This window comes from Gigantopelta aegis, chromosome 8, assembly GCF_016097555.1.
Source record: "Gigantopelta aegis isolate Gae_Host chromosome 8, Gae_host_genome, whole genome shotgun sequence".
In the NCBI taxonomy this organism is placed as follows: domain Eukaryota; kingdom Metazoa; phylum Mollusca; class Gastropoda; order Neomphalida; family Peltospiridae; genus Gigantopelta; species Gigantopelta aegis.
In genome coordinates, this window is record NC_054706.1 from 15,009,411 (window position 1) to 15,027,181 (window position 17,771).

The 17,771-nt window shown below is 42.1% G+C and overlaps 1 protein-coding gene across 1 annotated transcript in view; it reads right to left on the bottom strand.

The window, feature by feature from the left end:
* The window catches only part of LOC121378227, a 198,508-nt gene that overhangs the window by 164,028 nt on the left and 16,709 nt on the right, over positions 1 to 17,771 (bottom strand). Inside the window, exons 8-9 of the mRNA XM_041506306.1 lie at positions 16,730 to 16,895; positions 15,302 to 15,493 (exon numbers count right to left, since the gene is read on the bottom strand). Of these exons, the coding sequence (XP_041362240.1) occupies positions 15,302 to 15,493; positions 16,730 to 16,895 (358 nt within the window). The remainder of the gene's footprint in view (positions 1 to 15,301; positions 15,494 to 16,729; positions 16,896 to 17,771) is intronic.

Consider the following 17,771-nt stretch of genomic DNA (forward strand, 5'->3'; position numbering starts at 1 on the left):
TTGTAAAACCACGAAATGCATTTTTTGCATTTTTTCACTAAACGTGTTGTCGAGAAAAAAACGTCCAATCTATTTTTAGAGGGGATATTTCTATTTCAATGTCACAGACTTTGGTATATCACGTGACCGTTATCATTTTGGTTCGGTTTGTTTTCTCGTGCACGGTTCGCGCAATAAACATCCGATTTGTTGTTGTTCATTTGTGAGATTTTTCTTCACAGTTCGTGAACATTTTCAGTAACAATAAAGTTCAGACAAGTAAGTGTCAATACAAAACGTTACAAACCCTTAAACAAATAATTTTGCTAAGTCTTACGATATCTGGAGAGGGGATATAGAGGCACTGATTTTCCATTTCAGATTTTTCCCTTTTCCGTTTCATAATGTTACAAATTCCGTTTTTTTTCCGTTTCAGTATTAAACAAATTCAGTTTTTGTTTCTCACACACACACACACACACACACACCCCGCGCAATTAATTGCTGGTGTAAAATAAATATGCAATGAGGTAAAAACATGTCAGTAGTTTGTATTTATTTTTGGTTTAAATTTAAACACGAATACGCCACGACACAGACTTCAGACATTTTCGGTTTTCTTTACGATATGATCGGGAAAATAATTACAAACGATCACACTATAAACCACTTCCCTTGTATAATTTATTTTGAACAAAGCCTGGCATACAATATGCAATTACTGCATTCCTTTGTGAGATCGGAAATATGGCAATGCCGCAAATGTTAAAAATTAATAAGCAAACATAACATATCTTTCACTTGAGTAAATATCGGACAATTTTAGCTCACAATGTTCGGTTTTTCCCATTAAATCGCCGGGAATAAGCGAAGAAAACACGACTGGTAAAACGTCTAGATACTCTACATTTGGCGTAACATACAAAGGTACTAGTGTCGTAGTGTAGCACAGGCAGATGTCGGTGTCCATAATTTCTGGTTCGAAAAATAATTTGTAATTAATCAAATGCGCTATTTAAAGTTAAATAATGTTTTGGAAAAAAATCGGGAATTCCGTTTCAGATAGGTATTTCCGCGATTCCGTCCGTGATTCCGGAAAATCAGTGCCTCTAGGGATAAGACCAGGACAGAACAGTTAGAACATGTCCAGGAGACGTGAAACGAACGCACCCCAAGTCTGTGAAATTTGTCGTGACGTAGGCATTGTTGTGCTTCTTCCGGTGACATCAGAATACTAACTTTCAAAATTATTTCAAGCAATTGGGACATGGGGATTCCAATGGTATTTATCGATATAAAACCTGCTTTTTCACTCCATTTGATAAAAACGTGATCTAAGTGTGTTACAGGTTTGTAGATTAACCAAATTATAATTTATTTTCGCTGGATGGAACTAGGGTGTGCGGCTTTAATGACTAAAATAAATTACTCTCCAACATTTATTTACTATTAAATTTCCCCCAAATTTTGTCCCGAAGGAAATCTAAAAAAATCCTTTACAATAACACAGATTCCACATACTAAATAATAACTCTGTCACATATATCAACCTTGCTGTAGGCCTACATGCTATGATCATATGATATCAAACTATACTAGCCGGCATTAATAACGCAATTTCCTTTTGTCAAAATAATATACGTTTCGGTTGGACTTCGTTGACGCTATTCGTCAATGTACATGGTACAGTGGTACACATTATTTCAGCAGCATGTAAAGGTCGACTTCCGGCCTGTTCCCAACATAAGGGGAACAACGCTAAAAACGCATTATCCGGTAAATCGCGCACACGCAACCACTTGGTGAAATAACACTTTGCACGTGCATTTCCTGATACCCGGGCACACTCAGAACACGCGGGTGGCAATGAGTATCTCACTCCTACACGATGCCTCGGTTGAACAACACCGATCGGAATCAAGCCATTGGCTTGTTGAATGCCGGAAACTCGCAATTGCGGGTAGCACAACGGTTCCACGTGCACCTGTCAACCATTAATCGGCTCCTCAACCGATATCAGACGACAGGGACCGTCAATGACCGCCGTCGTTCGGGCACACCACGCGTAACGACCAATAGACAGGACCGGAACATACGGTTGCGGCACCTGCGCAATCGGTTTTTGACAGCCGCAAGCACTGCCAGGACTGAAGTGGGAACCAGGGGACGACTCATCAGTGCCCGAACTGTCCGGAGACGTCTTGCCGCAGCACGACTGCATTGCCACCGACCCTACCGTGGCCTTATCCTCCTGTACAGACATCGTCAAGCAAGATTCTTATGGGCCAGGAATGGTGGGCATTTGCGACCCAGGAGATGGCGAGATGTCATCTTCTCGGATGAATCAAGATTTAACGTGAGTGTCACAGACAGACGTCGTTGCATTTACCGCCGTCGTGGAGAACGTGTCATGCAGGCCTGTGTTCTGGAAAGGGACCGCTACAGGGGCGGCGGAGTCATGGTTTGGGGCACCATCAATGCTGACTTCCTGTCCGAACTCGTGGTGGTACAGGGAAAGCTTAATGCGCAACACTACGTCGACAACATCCTGCGGCCGGTCCTCCTCCCATTGATGAGACGGCATGGCGGAAACAGGCTCGTCTTCCAGCAAGACAACGCTCGGCCGCACACTGACAGGTGTACACAGGCGTTTCTTCGTGCCCACCATGTCACTGTGTTGGACTGGCCAGCAGTTTCCCCGGACATGAACCCAATAGAGCACATGTGGGACGAGCTGGGACGTCGTATTCAAAACCAACCGAATCCACCACAGAACTTCGCTGAGCTGCAGCAGGCATTGCAGCATCACTGGGCAGCCATCCCACGACGTGTGGTGAGGCGCCTGTGCATGTCCATGCCTAGGAGGCTGCAGGCGTGCATCGCAGCACATGGAGGTCACACGAAATACTGACCCCCATGACGTTGACATCGCCAGAGACGTTATGCGCGATTCACTGTTGGCGGCTGACAGTGCCAGTCAGATGGGCCAGTGGTTGGTCTCACTGGTGGTATCAGTTTCATTTTTGTGGGATCTCGCATAATAAAATAAACCATGATCATTTCCGAGATTGTGTTTTTATTGCCGCCTAGTATACTTCCCTCATTGCCTTCTCACCAGTTCAGCAGTCACAGAATCATTCGGTCACCCACTTCCCCAACTTGCAACTCTAGCATCATCCTTTTTATTCAGAGAGTACATCCGTCGAGAAGATGCAATAAAAGGTGTATCAATGACACCTTTACTAATCCAACAAGTGTCTTCTTCGTTTGGCCAGTGAAATAACTTAGAAGGTCCGTGAGTTGCGTGAAACGAATGAAGAAGTCTCCATGCTCTTCTGAAATGTCCTCAAATAGCCCAACCCATGCCTCATTGTCATACAGACAACAAACATAGTTTTGCTTCTTGGCTTCAAAGGGAGGCTTCTCTGGTAACTCTGTCATATCATCCTCAGAATCCTGGACAGATACTAGTTCTGGTGGGTCACTCTGCAGGCTCGTAGGCATGCATCTTTGACTTAGAAACTGGAACTAACTGGTGAAATTGCTGTGTTCCCTTGACCGTTTTAGCCACTTGAAACCTCCCTTGTAGTTCCAACTCATGCTTTGCTATGTGTTCTGGTGTGATGTTGAAAAAGTGAATATCTGGAATACTCTTGATGCAGAAGTCCATAATAGCATCACTTGTCAGGATTGGGTCTGTGTAGGGACGCTGCAAACTGGCCTTTGTCAGCAACGTCTTCACCATCCCCCCAATTTGTATTAACACATTGAGTCCATGATTCAGTAGACATACCCACTTTGCATTAACACATTGAGTTCATGAATCAGTAGACATACCCACTTTGTATTAACACATTGAGTCCATGAATCAGTAGACATATCCACTTTGTATTAACACATTGAGTCCATGATTCAGTAGACATACCCACTTTGTAATAACATGTTACATCCATGAATTACATCAATCCCATTACAGGCACTTTTGCCATGGCTTGTCGCAAAAAAGTTCCATTCACCTTCCAACCCAAAGTCCTCTTCATGATGGCACAGGTTAAAAAAATTGTTCTTATTTTTATACTGTCCAGCACAGCCGTCAGTGAAATAATGGATCTTTTTCACATGAGGAAACTCAGTCTGAAGGTATGGAATAACAACACTCAAGAAAGCATACACAGTTACAGTCGAGTGCTCCCTAGTGTCACTCACTACACAAATGTTACAGTGTTCGAGGGTTCCATCAGCCAATCTGCAGTATACCACAAAAGGATGTAAGGTAGCCTGTTTATTTTCCCAGTGGAAACTCTGAATCTCATCCTTAACAACACACGAGAAATTTTCTGCAAAATCACCTTGCAGAGTCACAAAGTCAATGCTTTCCTAAATATTAAATCTAGCCCTGAAACCCTTTCAGTAAAGTTAAGCAGGTCAGAAAACTAAAATAGCAGCAGAGTACATGTATCATTGCCAAAGGCCCACATGCCTTGGGTATTTGGGTCAAACTTTTCAAGTATAAATCACAGTTAATCAATGTCAAGGCAGACCTTGTTCACACTCTGTGCTGAAGACTGGGTGTACAAATACATTACGTAGTACATCACTGGATGAAGCCTGGTTTCAGACTGGGTTGTACTGTAGTTGATTGAAACCTTGTTCAAAACCATTGGCAAGGCCATATGACATGATAAAATTACTTAATACGTTTTATGAAGAAAACATAATACTTACATATCGACATCTGACATTGTGTCCAACTTGAAAGTTTCAGATTGTGAAAGAAATGCAGATCAAGAAACTTCTTTGTCTTAAACTTTTAACTAGTGCTGCAACGATAAACCGGTATACCGGTATATCGCGATGTTTCATCAGCTCAATACGAACTGCGGTACAGTTTTGTGTATCGCGATTTTTACACGTTATTGTTTTCTTGTATCTTATTTGACAAACAAACAGAAAGTGTGGAAATAACCATGCATACCACTCGTCTGTTTACGCAGTGACTTTAACTTAGCGATGACACGAACTTACAGCAGGCGAAAAAGTACATGCTTTTTAGCCTGGGAGATCATATCGAAGTCGATAAAGGAAGGAAAAGTAAAGTAAAGTTTGTTTTATTTAACGACGCCACTAGAACACATTTTTTTTTTTTTTAAATCTTATCATCGGCTATTGGACGTCAAACATATGGTCATTCTAACACTGTTTTTAGAGGAAACCCGCTGTTGCCACATAGGCTACTCTTTTACGACAAGCAGCAAGGAATCTTTTATTTGCGCTTCCCACAAGCAGGATAGCACAAACCATGGACTTTGTTGAACCAGCTATGAATCATTGGTCGGTGCAAGTGGTTTACACCCACTGAGCCTTGCGGAGCACTCACTCAGGGTTTGGTGTCGGTATCTGGATTAAAAATCCCATGCCTCGACTGGGATCCGAACCCATAACTTACCAGCCTGTAAACCGATGGCCTTTTTATATCTTTTTATTTGTGAGACTCAATATTGCACATATACATAAAATGTACAAATAAAAATAATAAAAAGATTCACACATATCCACGCACATACTTTCGCATAGAACCACTCACACATTTATCACGAACTCACACACATTTACACAAACACACGCAAACATTAAAAGAAAACTGAGGGATATTGATCTTGTAAGATAATATGACATTTTAAAGAAAAATACTAAATATAAATATCAGTTTTCAAGTGGGTATTTAAAAAACTAATTCATCATTATTTAGATCAAGAAAAATATTATTTTTAATATAGTTATTAATAAATGCAGAAAATCAATTTTTAAAGCGATATTGATTTAAAAGTATTAAGAAGTACTGATGCATATAATGCTTAAAAAACTTAACAATATTAATATTTACACCCCTTGATTCTGCTATTAAACATCTCTTGAAAACTGATATTCTATATATTGAGAGCAAAGCATTGATGAATTCAATTGAGCAATTTTGTATTTTGAAGTAACACCCAAAAAGTTCATCACAATACAACAATAAATGACACATATGTTCTTCTTGTTTAAAACAAACAGGACATTGGCTAGATGCTACTTTACCGTATTTGAATAATTTGGAATATGTGAATATAATGTTGTGCTATCTTAAAATATAAGTCAACAAATTCCGAAGTCTTACCACAATAATGTATATTTTTCCAAACTGGCTTCCAATCGTGGCCTAACCACGACGCCGGTGATATATAGGAAGGAAGGAAATGTTTTATTTAACGACGCACTCAACACATTGTATTTACGGTTATATGGCGTCAGACATGGTTACGGATCACACAGATGTTGAGAGAGGAAACCTGCTGTCGCCACTTCATGGGCTACTCTTTTCGATTAGCAGCAAGGGATCTTTTATATGCACCACCCCACATACAGGGTAGTACATACCACGGCCTTTGTTATACCAGTTGTGGAACACTGGCTGGAATGAGAAATATAACAATGGGTCCACCAACAGGGATCAATCCTAGACCGACCGCGCATCAAGCGAACGCTTAACCACTGGGCTACGCCCCACCCCTCGATATAGGTGACCATCTAGTATGTGGAATATTTGTTATTGTAATAATGATGATGTTGTTTTTTCACGATTTTTGTCTGGACCGGTAATTACAGGTAGGTGCTAGTAGAGTACAAACATGTTCCCTGGTGTTATCTCAAGCTGTCAAACGTCCCAATGGTGTTATCTGTTATTAACTTTCTGGACACAGTACTGAATACTCGTACGTTATATATATATATATATATATATATATATATATATATGGTAATTAAAATTCATACATTTTATTCCTTTCATTTATTATTTATTTCATTATGTTAAATTTACACAATTAGATTTATTTCGCTTCTGCCTTCATTAAACAAATCCATAAATATCAGATATATATCGCAATATATACTGCAATACGGTTTGTCGTATCGCAATATATCGCAATACGGTTTTGATCGTATCGTTGCACCCCTACTTGTAACTGCCATGTGCTCAATGGGGACTTCAAGGAGTACCTGACATGCCTGAAGCCACACTTCCTGTTAACCCTTTGGGCCTGATTGTGTAGAACATCTCATGCCATTTGGCATCTTTTCATATCCTTCAGACATGTCAGGTGGATTTTGACTCCAAAGATGAGTTTTTGGTCTCAGAGAATGTAGAAAATGTACATTGTCATGCATTGTATCAATCATCCGTGCAGGTATGCATTTTTAAGATCTATATTGTGGCTAAACAAAAAGGATTACACCTCTGAAACTTTTATATGTTTTAGTTAACGTGTCGGAGATAAAATTTCAAGAAATGTCATCTCAAGGTCACGTGATCCACAAGGTCATAACAAAGGTCATAACGTCAATGTACCCCAACATTCTCCAATCTGAACAATAATGACATATTTGGAATCCTTGTCAAATTGCCTTTCCAACAATACCAATTTTCCTGAGTAGTTCCCGAGATATGAGGGTTCAAAGGTTGGCAGCCACGCAAATTTTGGCCGAAAATCTCCAAATTTGGGAGGCTGTATCTCCCACACCACTGGTTCAATTGGCCTAAAATTTGGTGCTGTGGTATCCCAATCAACAAGTATACCAAGTTTCATAAACATCTGAGATGGTCAGGTTTAACCCATTGGGTGATTTGACACAGAATGACCCACAAGTCTTACCAATCTGTAAGTATAAACTTTTGTTACCAAATGCCAAACAAGTCTTACCAATCTGTAAGTATAAAATCTTGTTACTGACTGTCAAACAAGTCTTGTCAACCTGTAAGATTAAAACCATTACAACGATACAAATTCCAATTATTCTAGATGATAAACATGTCATCTTGACTTCGTTAAGATCTCCTAGGACAAAAAGCATGTAATTTTTCACCGTCTGCCATTTTACATTTTTATGGAATACTTTTTAAGAGAGTTGGAAGCCACAAAAGTATGTGACATAATTAATATGTCATCATCCCAATTGCTTTTATATCATACCACGTTAAGATTACGTCATATCCTATAATCCCTCTTGGAGAGTACTCCATAAAAATATAAAATGGCAGCCTGGCACAAAATGATATGCTATTTGTCCTATGCAGTCTCAGCAAGGTTGATATATGTGACAGTTATTATTTAGTATGTGGAATCTGTGTCATTGTAAAGGATTTTTTTTAGATTTCCTTCGGGACAAAATTTGGGGGAAATCTAATAGTAAATAAATGTTGGAGAGTAATTTATTTTAGTCATTAAAGGTCAATGTTTACCAAAAATGTAATTCACTATCGCATTTTTCCCATTGCTTGCCAAAAAGTCTATCGACCCCAAGAGTTACGTCATGTGACCTAGTGACGTGGTAACAGGCATAACATGTTAGCGTGATTCACAGCCTTTCAGACATTTTACTGTGAAGGTGGAACACAGCAAACATGAAACCATGACGAGAAGGAGCTAAACAAGAGCTCAAAAGGGTGAGAGGGAGGCGGAGAGGGTACCTGAGCAGGGGCGACAGTGTAAGATATGGAGAAAACTTGAAGTGTTTTCTCTTTTATAGATACATTACCTGTCCTCAAACAAGGGCATTTCCTCCCCAACCCTAGTGGATTGGTCCGAACATCCCAACAGTAAATGGGATGGCCTAAAATCTTCTACTGCATGCTCCCTTGTAGTTCCGGACATGTGACTATAGCTAACTTCTTTTTCACTGAGCGCATCGCACGGATGACAGGAAGCGGGGAGGCTCAGGCGGCTATAAATCCTTGAGGACAGGTAATGTATCTATAAAAGAGAAAAAACTCCAAGTTTTCTCCATTTCTTTTCAACATTACCTGTCCTCAAACAAGGGCAGCATTCAACAGATGGTGGTGGGTACCGAAATCCGAAGATGCACCTGTTATCTCCCCAAGACCGGATGGAGTCTGACCAGTGGTAGAATTAGGCCAACCATAAACAACCCTCTTCCAAAGGATGCCCGTCACAGCCCAGTGCAGGTGAAGTTAATAAACCAACCAGACAAGGTGGCATCCGTCAGTAGTGGCATCTATGGCTCCTATAATCAATGAATATAGGAGAGCATAACCACATAACAGTTCTGACAGGGTGGGAAGACGTAGCCACCAGGGATGCAGGTGTTAGGTAACCTCCCAACGTATTGGAGTGTTATTAAAAAATAACAAGCAACAACATTGTATGGGTGCATCCATCAGAACACCGAATTAAACAAGCCCCTGAGTGTTTTCTGTCTAGTACACCAAAAACATGTTAGTCCAGTGAGAAAACAATTGGCCGAGGGCAGTGTAAGGCAAATGTTATCTAGACAAAAATTCCAGCACCAGTGCACATTAAAAGTGCAAAGAATAAGAGTCATAGCAAGTCCTCATCTGTGGATTCAGTGGACATCTCAGTGTGCAGCCTAGAATCCAACAGCAACCTCAACGGCGACGAGGATGGCTAGTGTTCACCAGAGTCTGCGCTGCCACCACAGGACCCAGATGATTTAAGCCCTCGACATCCTCAGTGGAGATGTCCCTCAGATAACAGTTGGCAAATATGGAGTCTGTCGCCCAAAAACAGCCAGTGAGTATGTGCTGGATAGGAGTGTTACAGTGCAAGGACATGGTGGCGGCCAGTGCACACAGTTCATGCAGAAGGTGCAGGCAACCTTCCTTCTGGTATGCCGACAGGATCGTAGATCTAATCTAAGTAGCCACAGTATTCTTGGTAATGTCTTTTAAGTGCGTCTGGTGACAAGAAAGGAACAACCTCGAACGGCGTTGGCGAAATGAGCGAGTCCTTTCAATATAGTGGTTCAGAGCTCGAACAGGACACAAAGCCAAGTCTTCAGTATCAGCCAGACCCAGGATGGACGATAACGCTTGGACCACATAAGTTTGTGGCTGTTGATCAGGCAGCTGATTCTTCGCCACAAAGTTCATGAGGAGTCCCAAGGCAACCGACTTGCGTTCACGGTGAAACCGAACCGGGTCCACATCCGAGGCATGTAGTTCAGAAACACGAGAAGCTATTGCAAACCCCAACAAGAAGACAGTCTTCCAAGTTCAAGCTTCCAAGGAGGACTCTTCAATCAGCTCATAGGGTGCAACAGTCAAGGATCTCAAAACCAGATTCAAGTCCCACTTCGGAGGCTGAAAGCGATGAACTTGATCTTCTAACTTAAACCCTTTAATCATCTTCTGGATCTCCGGGATAGCGGATAACTTCGTTCCAGTAGCAGGATCATGGACAGTAGCAATGACCGAGACGTAGCTTACAATAGTCGAGCCCTTTAGCTTCAGCAACGTACGGAGGTACATCAGGAAGTCAGCCAGACGAGGTACAGGAACCATCTGTTAAAACACAGCCATCTGACATTGTACACTGCAGTGGTAGATGATCTATGAGCCTTCAGAATTTCTGCAGTAGACTTGGAAAAAAAAAGCCCTTCCTCTTCAGACCTTTGGCAATAAGGTCCACGCGTGTAGCAGGAATAAGCGTGGATGCGGATGGTAGAGCCGAGATGTGGGATGCCGCAGCAGATGATCCCACTCTGGCAGAGGCAACGGATGTGGATCGGCGAGTCTGAGTAGATCTGGGAACCACACCCTGGATGGCCACATTGGTGCGATCAACAGAAGACAACATCGATAAGAGTGGAAACCTCTAAAGCACCCTGGGCAGCAGGATCCGAGGTGGAAAGGTCCAACTGATCCCAGCTGATGGCCAGAGCATCTAGGTCGAAGGCATCTGGATCTGGAATTGGCGACACATAGACCCGAAGTTGATGGTTGAAATTCGTGGCGAACAGCATTTGGATGGAGCATCCACTCGGTTGACTGCAGGGAAGACGGCCAGGAGAGACTGTCTGCTAGGACGTTGGAGACCCCTGGAATGTGTCGAGCACAGGTCTGCAGAGGCACGTCATCAACCAAGTTGTACAAGCAAAACGTCAGCTGTAGAAGACTGCTGGAGTGTGTGCCACTCTGACGATTGATGTAAGCCGCCATGGTCATACTGTTTGTGGCCACCATGAGAGTCGCTCCCATCAACTGGTGATGCCAGTGGAGGATCACATTGTAGACTGCCAACATCTCCAGGAGGTTGATGTGTAACCCGGCTTCTTCTGGAGACCACAGCCCTGACAATGTCTAGTTGTTGAGATGAGCACCCCAGCCCTCTAGCGACGCATCAGCGAACAGATGATGAGTCGCGTGAAACGGCTGCAAAGAGACTCCGTCTAAGACGTTTGACCGGCGTTGCCACCACTGGAGACTGGACTGCAGGTTGAATGGCAACCGGATCATCAGGCTTGGATTGTCACACTAAATGTAAGGGTACAGGAACACTTGGAGACGACAAAGCTGGAAGCGACCTCTGAGCATCAAGTCTTGTGCTGAAGTCAACAGCCCCAAAAGACTCTGCCATTCTCGAAACAACATCGGAGCTGCCAAGGATTTGATGAGTATGGACTGTATCTTCGTCCAACGATCGAGAGGCACCTGGACAAGACAGCAATCTGGATGGAGACGGGCACCGATGAACTGCAGATCTTGTGTAGGATGCAACCGGGTTTTCTCGAGGTTGACAACCCACCCCAGAGACCGTAGGAACTGCATGACAAAGTCGACATGGAATGTGAGCTGGGCCTGGCTGTGATGCTTCATCAGACAGTCGTTCAGGTAGGAGTAAAAGTAGATACCCTTGCTGTGAAGGACTCGCAATATTGAAGCAGTGATCCTGGTAAACAGCCATGGAGTAACGGAGTTTCAAAAGGCAGGACTGTCCATTCGTAGTGGATTCCTTGCAGTATGAACCTCAGGTATCAGTGGCAAGTGGCATGTATTGGCACGTGCAGATAAGCGTCCTTCAGGTTAGTGAGGTGAGCCAATCATCTGGATGAACCACAGTTAGCACATCTTGTATCGTCAGCATCTTGAACGACGGAGGTGACTGGAGATAATGGTCGTTGGCCATGTTGTGGATCATCCGCAGATCTGGTGAATCTTTCTTTGGAACCAGAAAGATATCCGAGTAAAATCCTGGCGTGAGATCGGACAGCGGAATTCTGCAGACGGTCCCCTTCTCCAGTAGCTTGTTCACAGTCTTGAAGAACCCGATGTGCGGCTGAATGATATTCTCGAGGCATATGTGTTAAGGGAGGGTCTGCAGACCATTGCAGGTGATATCCGTACCTCAGGACTGTCGTGACATACTGGTCTCCGCTTAAGGTCTCCCAATTCCGACAGAACAGGCGAAGTCGGCCTCCGACTGTGGTCATTTCGACCGGTGTTAGAAACACCGGAAGCGTCAAGTTTGCATCGTTGATCTGAATTGTAGTGAGGGGCAGTCGTAGGTTATGTAAGCCGCAGTAATCCAAGGTTGGCAGGCTGGCGTCAACATCTAAACGGCTTCCCTCTGGCTGGAGGACCGGAAGCCTTCTTATCTGGAACCCGACGGGAGGAGTTACCATGAAAGGAACCTCACCAACATTTAAATGCAGGCTGTGCCGTAAACGTATTCTTCCGTTTGTTGGACTCGAACTGTAAAGCTTTAACCATTACTGTTGACTGTTGATCCTTGTCATTGGCTGCAACCACTTCCGACACCTTGCCCGCAAACAGAGTAGATGAAGACCATGGCTGCGTGAGGAGTTCCTTCTTCCAATGAGAATCCAAGGTGGATTTCTTCACGAAAGTCCATCGCCGATGGTGAGTTAACATCGTCGACATCGCTGTGATAGATGAAGTAAGGTACGCCGACATCTGAGCCAATTGCTGGAACAAGGCATAGCACCAGGAGTCCTTAACCTGGGTTGCCATCGCCGCCAGAAAGACATCCAAGTAGGATAACATGTACAGACATCTCCGTTGTGCAGTATCCATACCCTGGGCTTGACTGTCCGATAATTCCACAGATGAAGGTTTCCCCAAACGATGGACATCATCATCTAGTGTCAGGGCCGCATCTTTAAACGGCATGTTAAAAACTGGATATGCCCTGGAAGACCAATGTGGGAAGACCACGAAGGACGCTGTATCCTTAAAGGCTTTGTCCGAGTCCGCCGCCACATCGGTTACCAAAGTCCCCGCCACCAGTGATCTAATGACGACATCTTCAGGAGGCACATTGGTGGTGATCATTGGTACTGGACCCTTCTTGGCTGGAGCCGGTGGATGGGGCAACAACGGCAGCATCTCATATATAACAGCCAGGCAGTCTCTCAGTGACAGGTGGTCCGTCGCCTCTGGGTCTTCCAAAACAGCCGGTACCGAGACATCATCAGGAAAGTCAAACAACACCCTGAAACAGGCAAACCGGTCGGTCTGGTCATGGCCCACTGGAGACCCGGACCGTGGAACCCGCATCCACTGACGATCTCCGTGGATAGTCCGATGGAGCCGCTGGTTTCCTTGGTGAATGGCTTCGACGACTACGGCCCCAGCAGTGGTGTAGGGAGGAGGCCCACTGGAACTCACCTCCACCCCCATCAAACTTATTTTTAAAACTATTAAATTTTATAAAATCATACAGACACATGTATATACATAGTGTGGGTTGCTTCCCCCCCCCCCCCCCCCCCCCCCCCACCCAATCCCAATATAAAATCCTGCCTACGCCAGTACCAAGCCTAGAACGATGAGGCCAGTATTTCATAATTAAATACAAACTTGTTGTGTGTGCATGTATATATACACAGTCGTTCAGGTAGGAGTAAAAGTAGATACCCTTGCTGTGAAGGACTCGCAATATTGAAGCAGTGATCCTGGTAAACAGCCTCCCCCCCCCCCCCCCCATCCCAATATAAAATCCTGCCTACGCCAGTACCAAGCCTAGAACGATGAGGCCAGTATTTCATAATTAAATACAAACTTGTTGTGTGTGCATGTATATATACACAGTCGACATACATACATACATACTAGCCAGTGCCAGGTCTGCCCACTGTTTCATGCACGTAAGCGGCATCGACCGCGTAGATTGTAGACCCCATGCATATGGTCGAGTTAAAGAACTTCCTTCTTATGGAAGCTTCGATAGCTCAGAGCGTATCGTGGTTAGTCTTGCAATTTGTGGGCGAATCGGTGCCACATGTTCCGAGTCCCAGCAACGGCATGGGATAATTTGTGAGGCCAGAAAGGATTTAATTATCCCCTGCGCCAGTGCGTTAATATCTATGTATGTAACAGTCAACCTCGACATACATACAATATATAGATATTCATACATCAATACATACATACATACATACATTACATACATACATACATATATACACACACACCTACATGCATGCACACACACACATACAGTGGACTGTCCAAACTGGTACAGTTTTAAAGTCCTGTTCAGCTACCGTTATTAGGAAAAACAATTCTGTCAACATCGGATGCCTTCTATTCTGGACTTGGGTGCAAATTCAACAACAAAAGAACGGTCCATGTAGTAATTAGTCTGTCTACATTGATGCGAGATCTTGCCTCTTCTGTCTACACCGATGTGCAATCATACCTCTACTGTCTGCCAGTGGTCACCTTTTAAACAATGACGGCAGTTTCCCAGTAAATGGGACTCCAAAGAATGTGTTATGAAACAATCATGCTTCTTTGAAAGCTTACCATAATAAACAATGAACAACACCTGTGGTAACGGTAACAAGATAAATCGGATTGTTATTTGTCTGTGTTCATACCTGCATTGCATCATACCGATCTGTCTAAAACAATAAATTCAGATCCCTATTTTATGCGATATTAATCAATAAAATAATGTTATTTATTTTGCTTGTTTTAAATGTGTTCTGATCTGAACACATATTTTATTACCTTCAAATGTTAATATCCCACTTTCAAAAGTTGGGACTAAACTTGTGTCATGCTTCTCACAGGATGGGATGGGATAGGAACTCTTTTTACGTGCCCATATCCACAAAGGTTCAGGCACGCCCACCCCGGATTTAGCCTCTGACTTCGCCAGTGACCAATTCCGGGACAGGTAGGTAGGTAACTAGGTTAGCATGCTCATATACCACTTCCTCACCAATCTAGGTATCATTAAAGTAGATGATAAGGCATGTTGACCTACTAACAGAATGCCGGTTGCTACGTCACAGGTCTGATATGGGTCAAATTAACTGAGCAGTGGGGTTTTTTCACAAGTATTTTACAAAAAGCCACTTTATTAATAACTGGGGTGGTACTTTTGTTTTTTATTTTTAATACTGTAATTTTTATATATTTGTTTTATATACTGTGTATTAATAATATGCCATAAGCATTGACCTTTAACAATGTGGTTCGGACTTTAAGTATACTTACTTCTCTTGAAATGCAGGCTGTGTAGTGGCACCATTCTTTTTAATGCCATTAATGATCAGTTCATACTTTCCATCGGACTGCCAAGTTACAGCAATGTGGTTCCACTTGCCAGCAGACACTGTCATTGCGATTTCATTTCCCTTAAAGCTTACATTGTTGGTCTTAACCTCAAGGAACATTGTATTGTCCATGCTGAAAATAATTTTAAAAAATATATATTTATAAACTCAGTGGGTAACAAATATTAAATACCAATCAGCAAAACCATTTAAAACATAATAATTAAAACTTTCTGCTGTGAGTTGATTTACTGATTGAATAACGTCACTGAAAAAAAAGAATGTTAACCTTAAACAAGCATTCAGAAAGTACTGCTATCCCCTACCAGACCAAACAAATTGTCGTATATCCCAAGTTCACGGGCCAGAACTCTAAAACATGTTTAGGTAAATTGCCATAAATGTCAAACTTTATCTGCAAATAGTACATGGTAAAGCTACATGTATATACATAAAATTTTAGCTCAATATCTTAAGCCAAAAGAAAATCCCTTATATAATTGTTTTTATCTACTAATTTCAAGTGCCATAACAGTGACTAATGGGTAAATCATCATGAATTTCTAATTTGATGAGTAACAATACATAATAAAGCTACACACAAAATGTCAACTCAATATCTCGAGGCGTTATTAAAAAAAGTCCATAAAACTATTTGTGTGACAAACAAACAGACAAACAGACAAAGACGAAACCTACAGTCCCCTCCGGTTGGACTGATAGGGGCCTAATAAAACATAGAAAATGACTTCATTATGTGAGATGGTTCTTGAAAAGGACAAATAATGATTTATGTATATTTCAAACTAAACTACTCAAAACAATTCAATAACCACTTTGGAAATCATGCCCCATCACAAGTACAGTAATATTATTAATCATGCTTTTGGTCATTCAGTTATCAATCAGTCAATAGCAATTTCATGGACAGAAACCTATTTGTGTTGCACCAGCCTCAGTGGCGCAGTGGTTAAGACATCGGATTACAGGGTTCGCAGCCCTGTACTGGCTCCAACCCAGAGCGAATTCTTAAGGGCTCAATGGGTAGGCGTAAGGCCACTACACCCTCTTCTCTCTCACTAACCAACTAAAAACTAACCCAGATAGCTGAGGTGTGTTCCCAGGATAGCATGCTTGAACCTTAATTGGATATAAGCACGGAAATAAGTTGAAATAAAATAAAATTTCCAGATGATTGCAAACACCCCTGTTTTCAAAACAGAAATGTTTTCAAGAGAAAGTCAGTAACATGTGTGATTCCTATTTTGTGTCGATGTGCACCTGGCCAACTTCTTCAAAGTGTCCTGGGGAATGATCTATGATGGGAATATACTAAATGACAAACAAGTATGATGAACAGAATACAAACTCGTTTTTCATCTTGAAGACAGTTCCACTTGATATGTCAGTCAACAGACCAATCCAGAACATCACTGTCATGTTTCCAGTACTGTTAAACTTGAAAGGTTGTCCGGACAACACATCATCAGACACCATGCCCTTGTCAAACCACAGGTCAAAGTTAAGTGAACCATCTGAAGTAAAACACAAAACCAATAATTAGGCCTATACTTGATAAAACAATGTTAAAATGTACTGTGTGACTTAATGTTGGGCGAATCTTGAAGCTGCAATCTCACCTCTCCGTCCTATAATATCTGTTACTCATGCAAAATACAACCAAAGCTACAGTTTTAGTAAACTTGTAGCAGGGCTCAGTACTTGGACCGTTAATTTTTCTTATATTCATAAATGACCTCTTGGCTGCTACAGAATGATATGTTTACAGATGATACAACAATACATGTTTCAGGCCCATCAATAAACATTATAAAAGATAAACTAAATATAAATATAAAAAGCACTGAAGCTTGGTTTAAAAACGTTTTTGAATGAAAACAAAATAAAAAGCACTTTAATAACTACTGCCCAAACATTATCACATATAAAACAAAAAAATATAGAATTAAGTGTTAATAACACACATACAGAGCAAGTATCAAATCATAACCTTCTTCGTATACATGTATACTACTCAAAAGAATTTAAGGGTCAGATGATATTTTCGACATTATTTTCTGAATGTCAATTATATTAGCTAGACCATAATGTCACGCATGGTATTGTTCCATTTTGTCGAAAGTGGGTCTAAGCAACCCATAAATGAATTAAAATCCACTGTCATTGACACTGTCGACTAGTTCTAATGGCGAAAACATGCTTTCATTTGCACGTAAATTAGGGCGAAAGCGAAAGGTCTGCTAAGTGCCCATAACTTGCTTTTTCACAAAGCGCTTCATTTGCACGCTTTGCATGTGTATTCCATGTTCCCAATGCTGAATTTCCGTATAATTGGAGCTTGCGTTCGTGTACGGTGCACACTCCAAATTCGACAATGGTACGACGTCAAC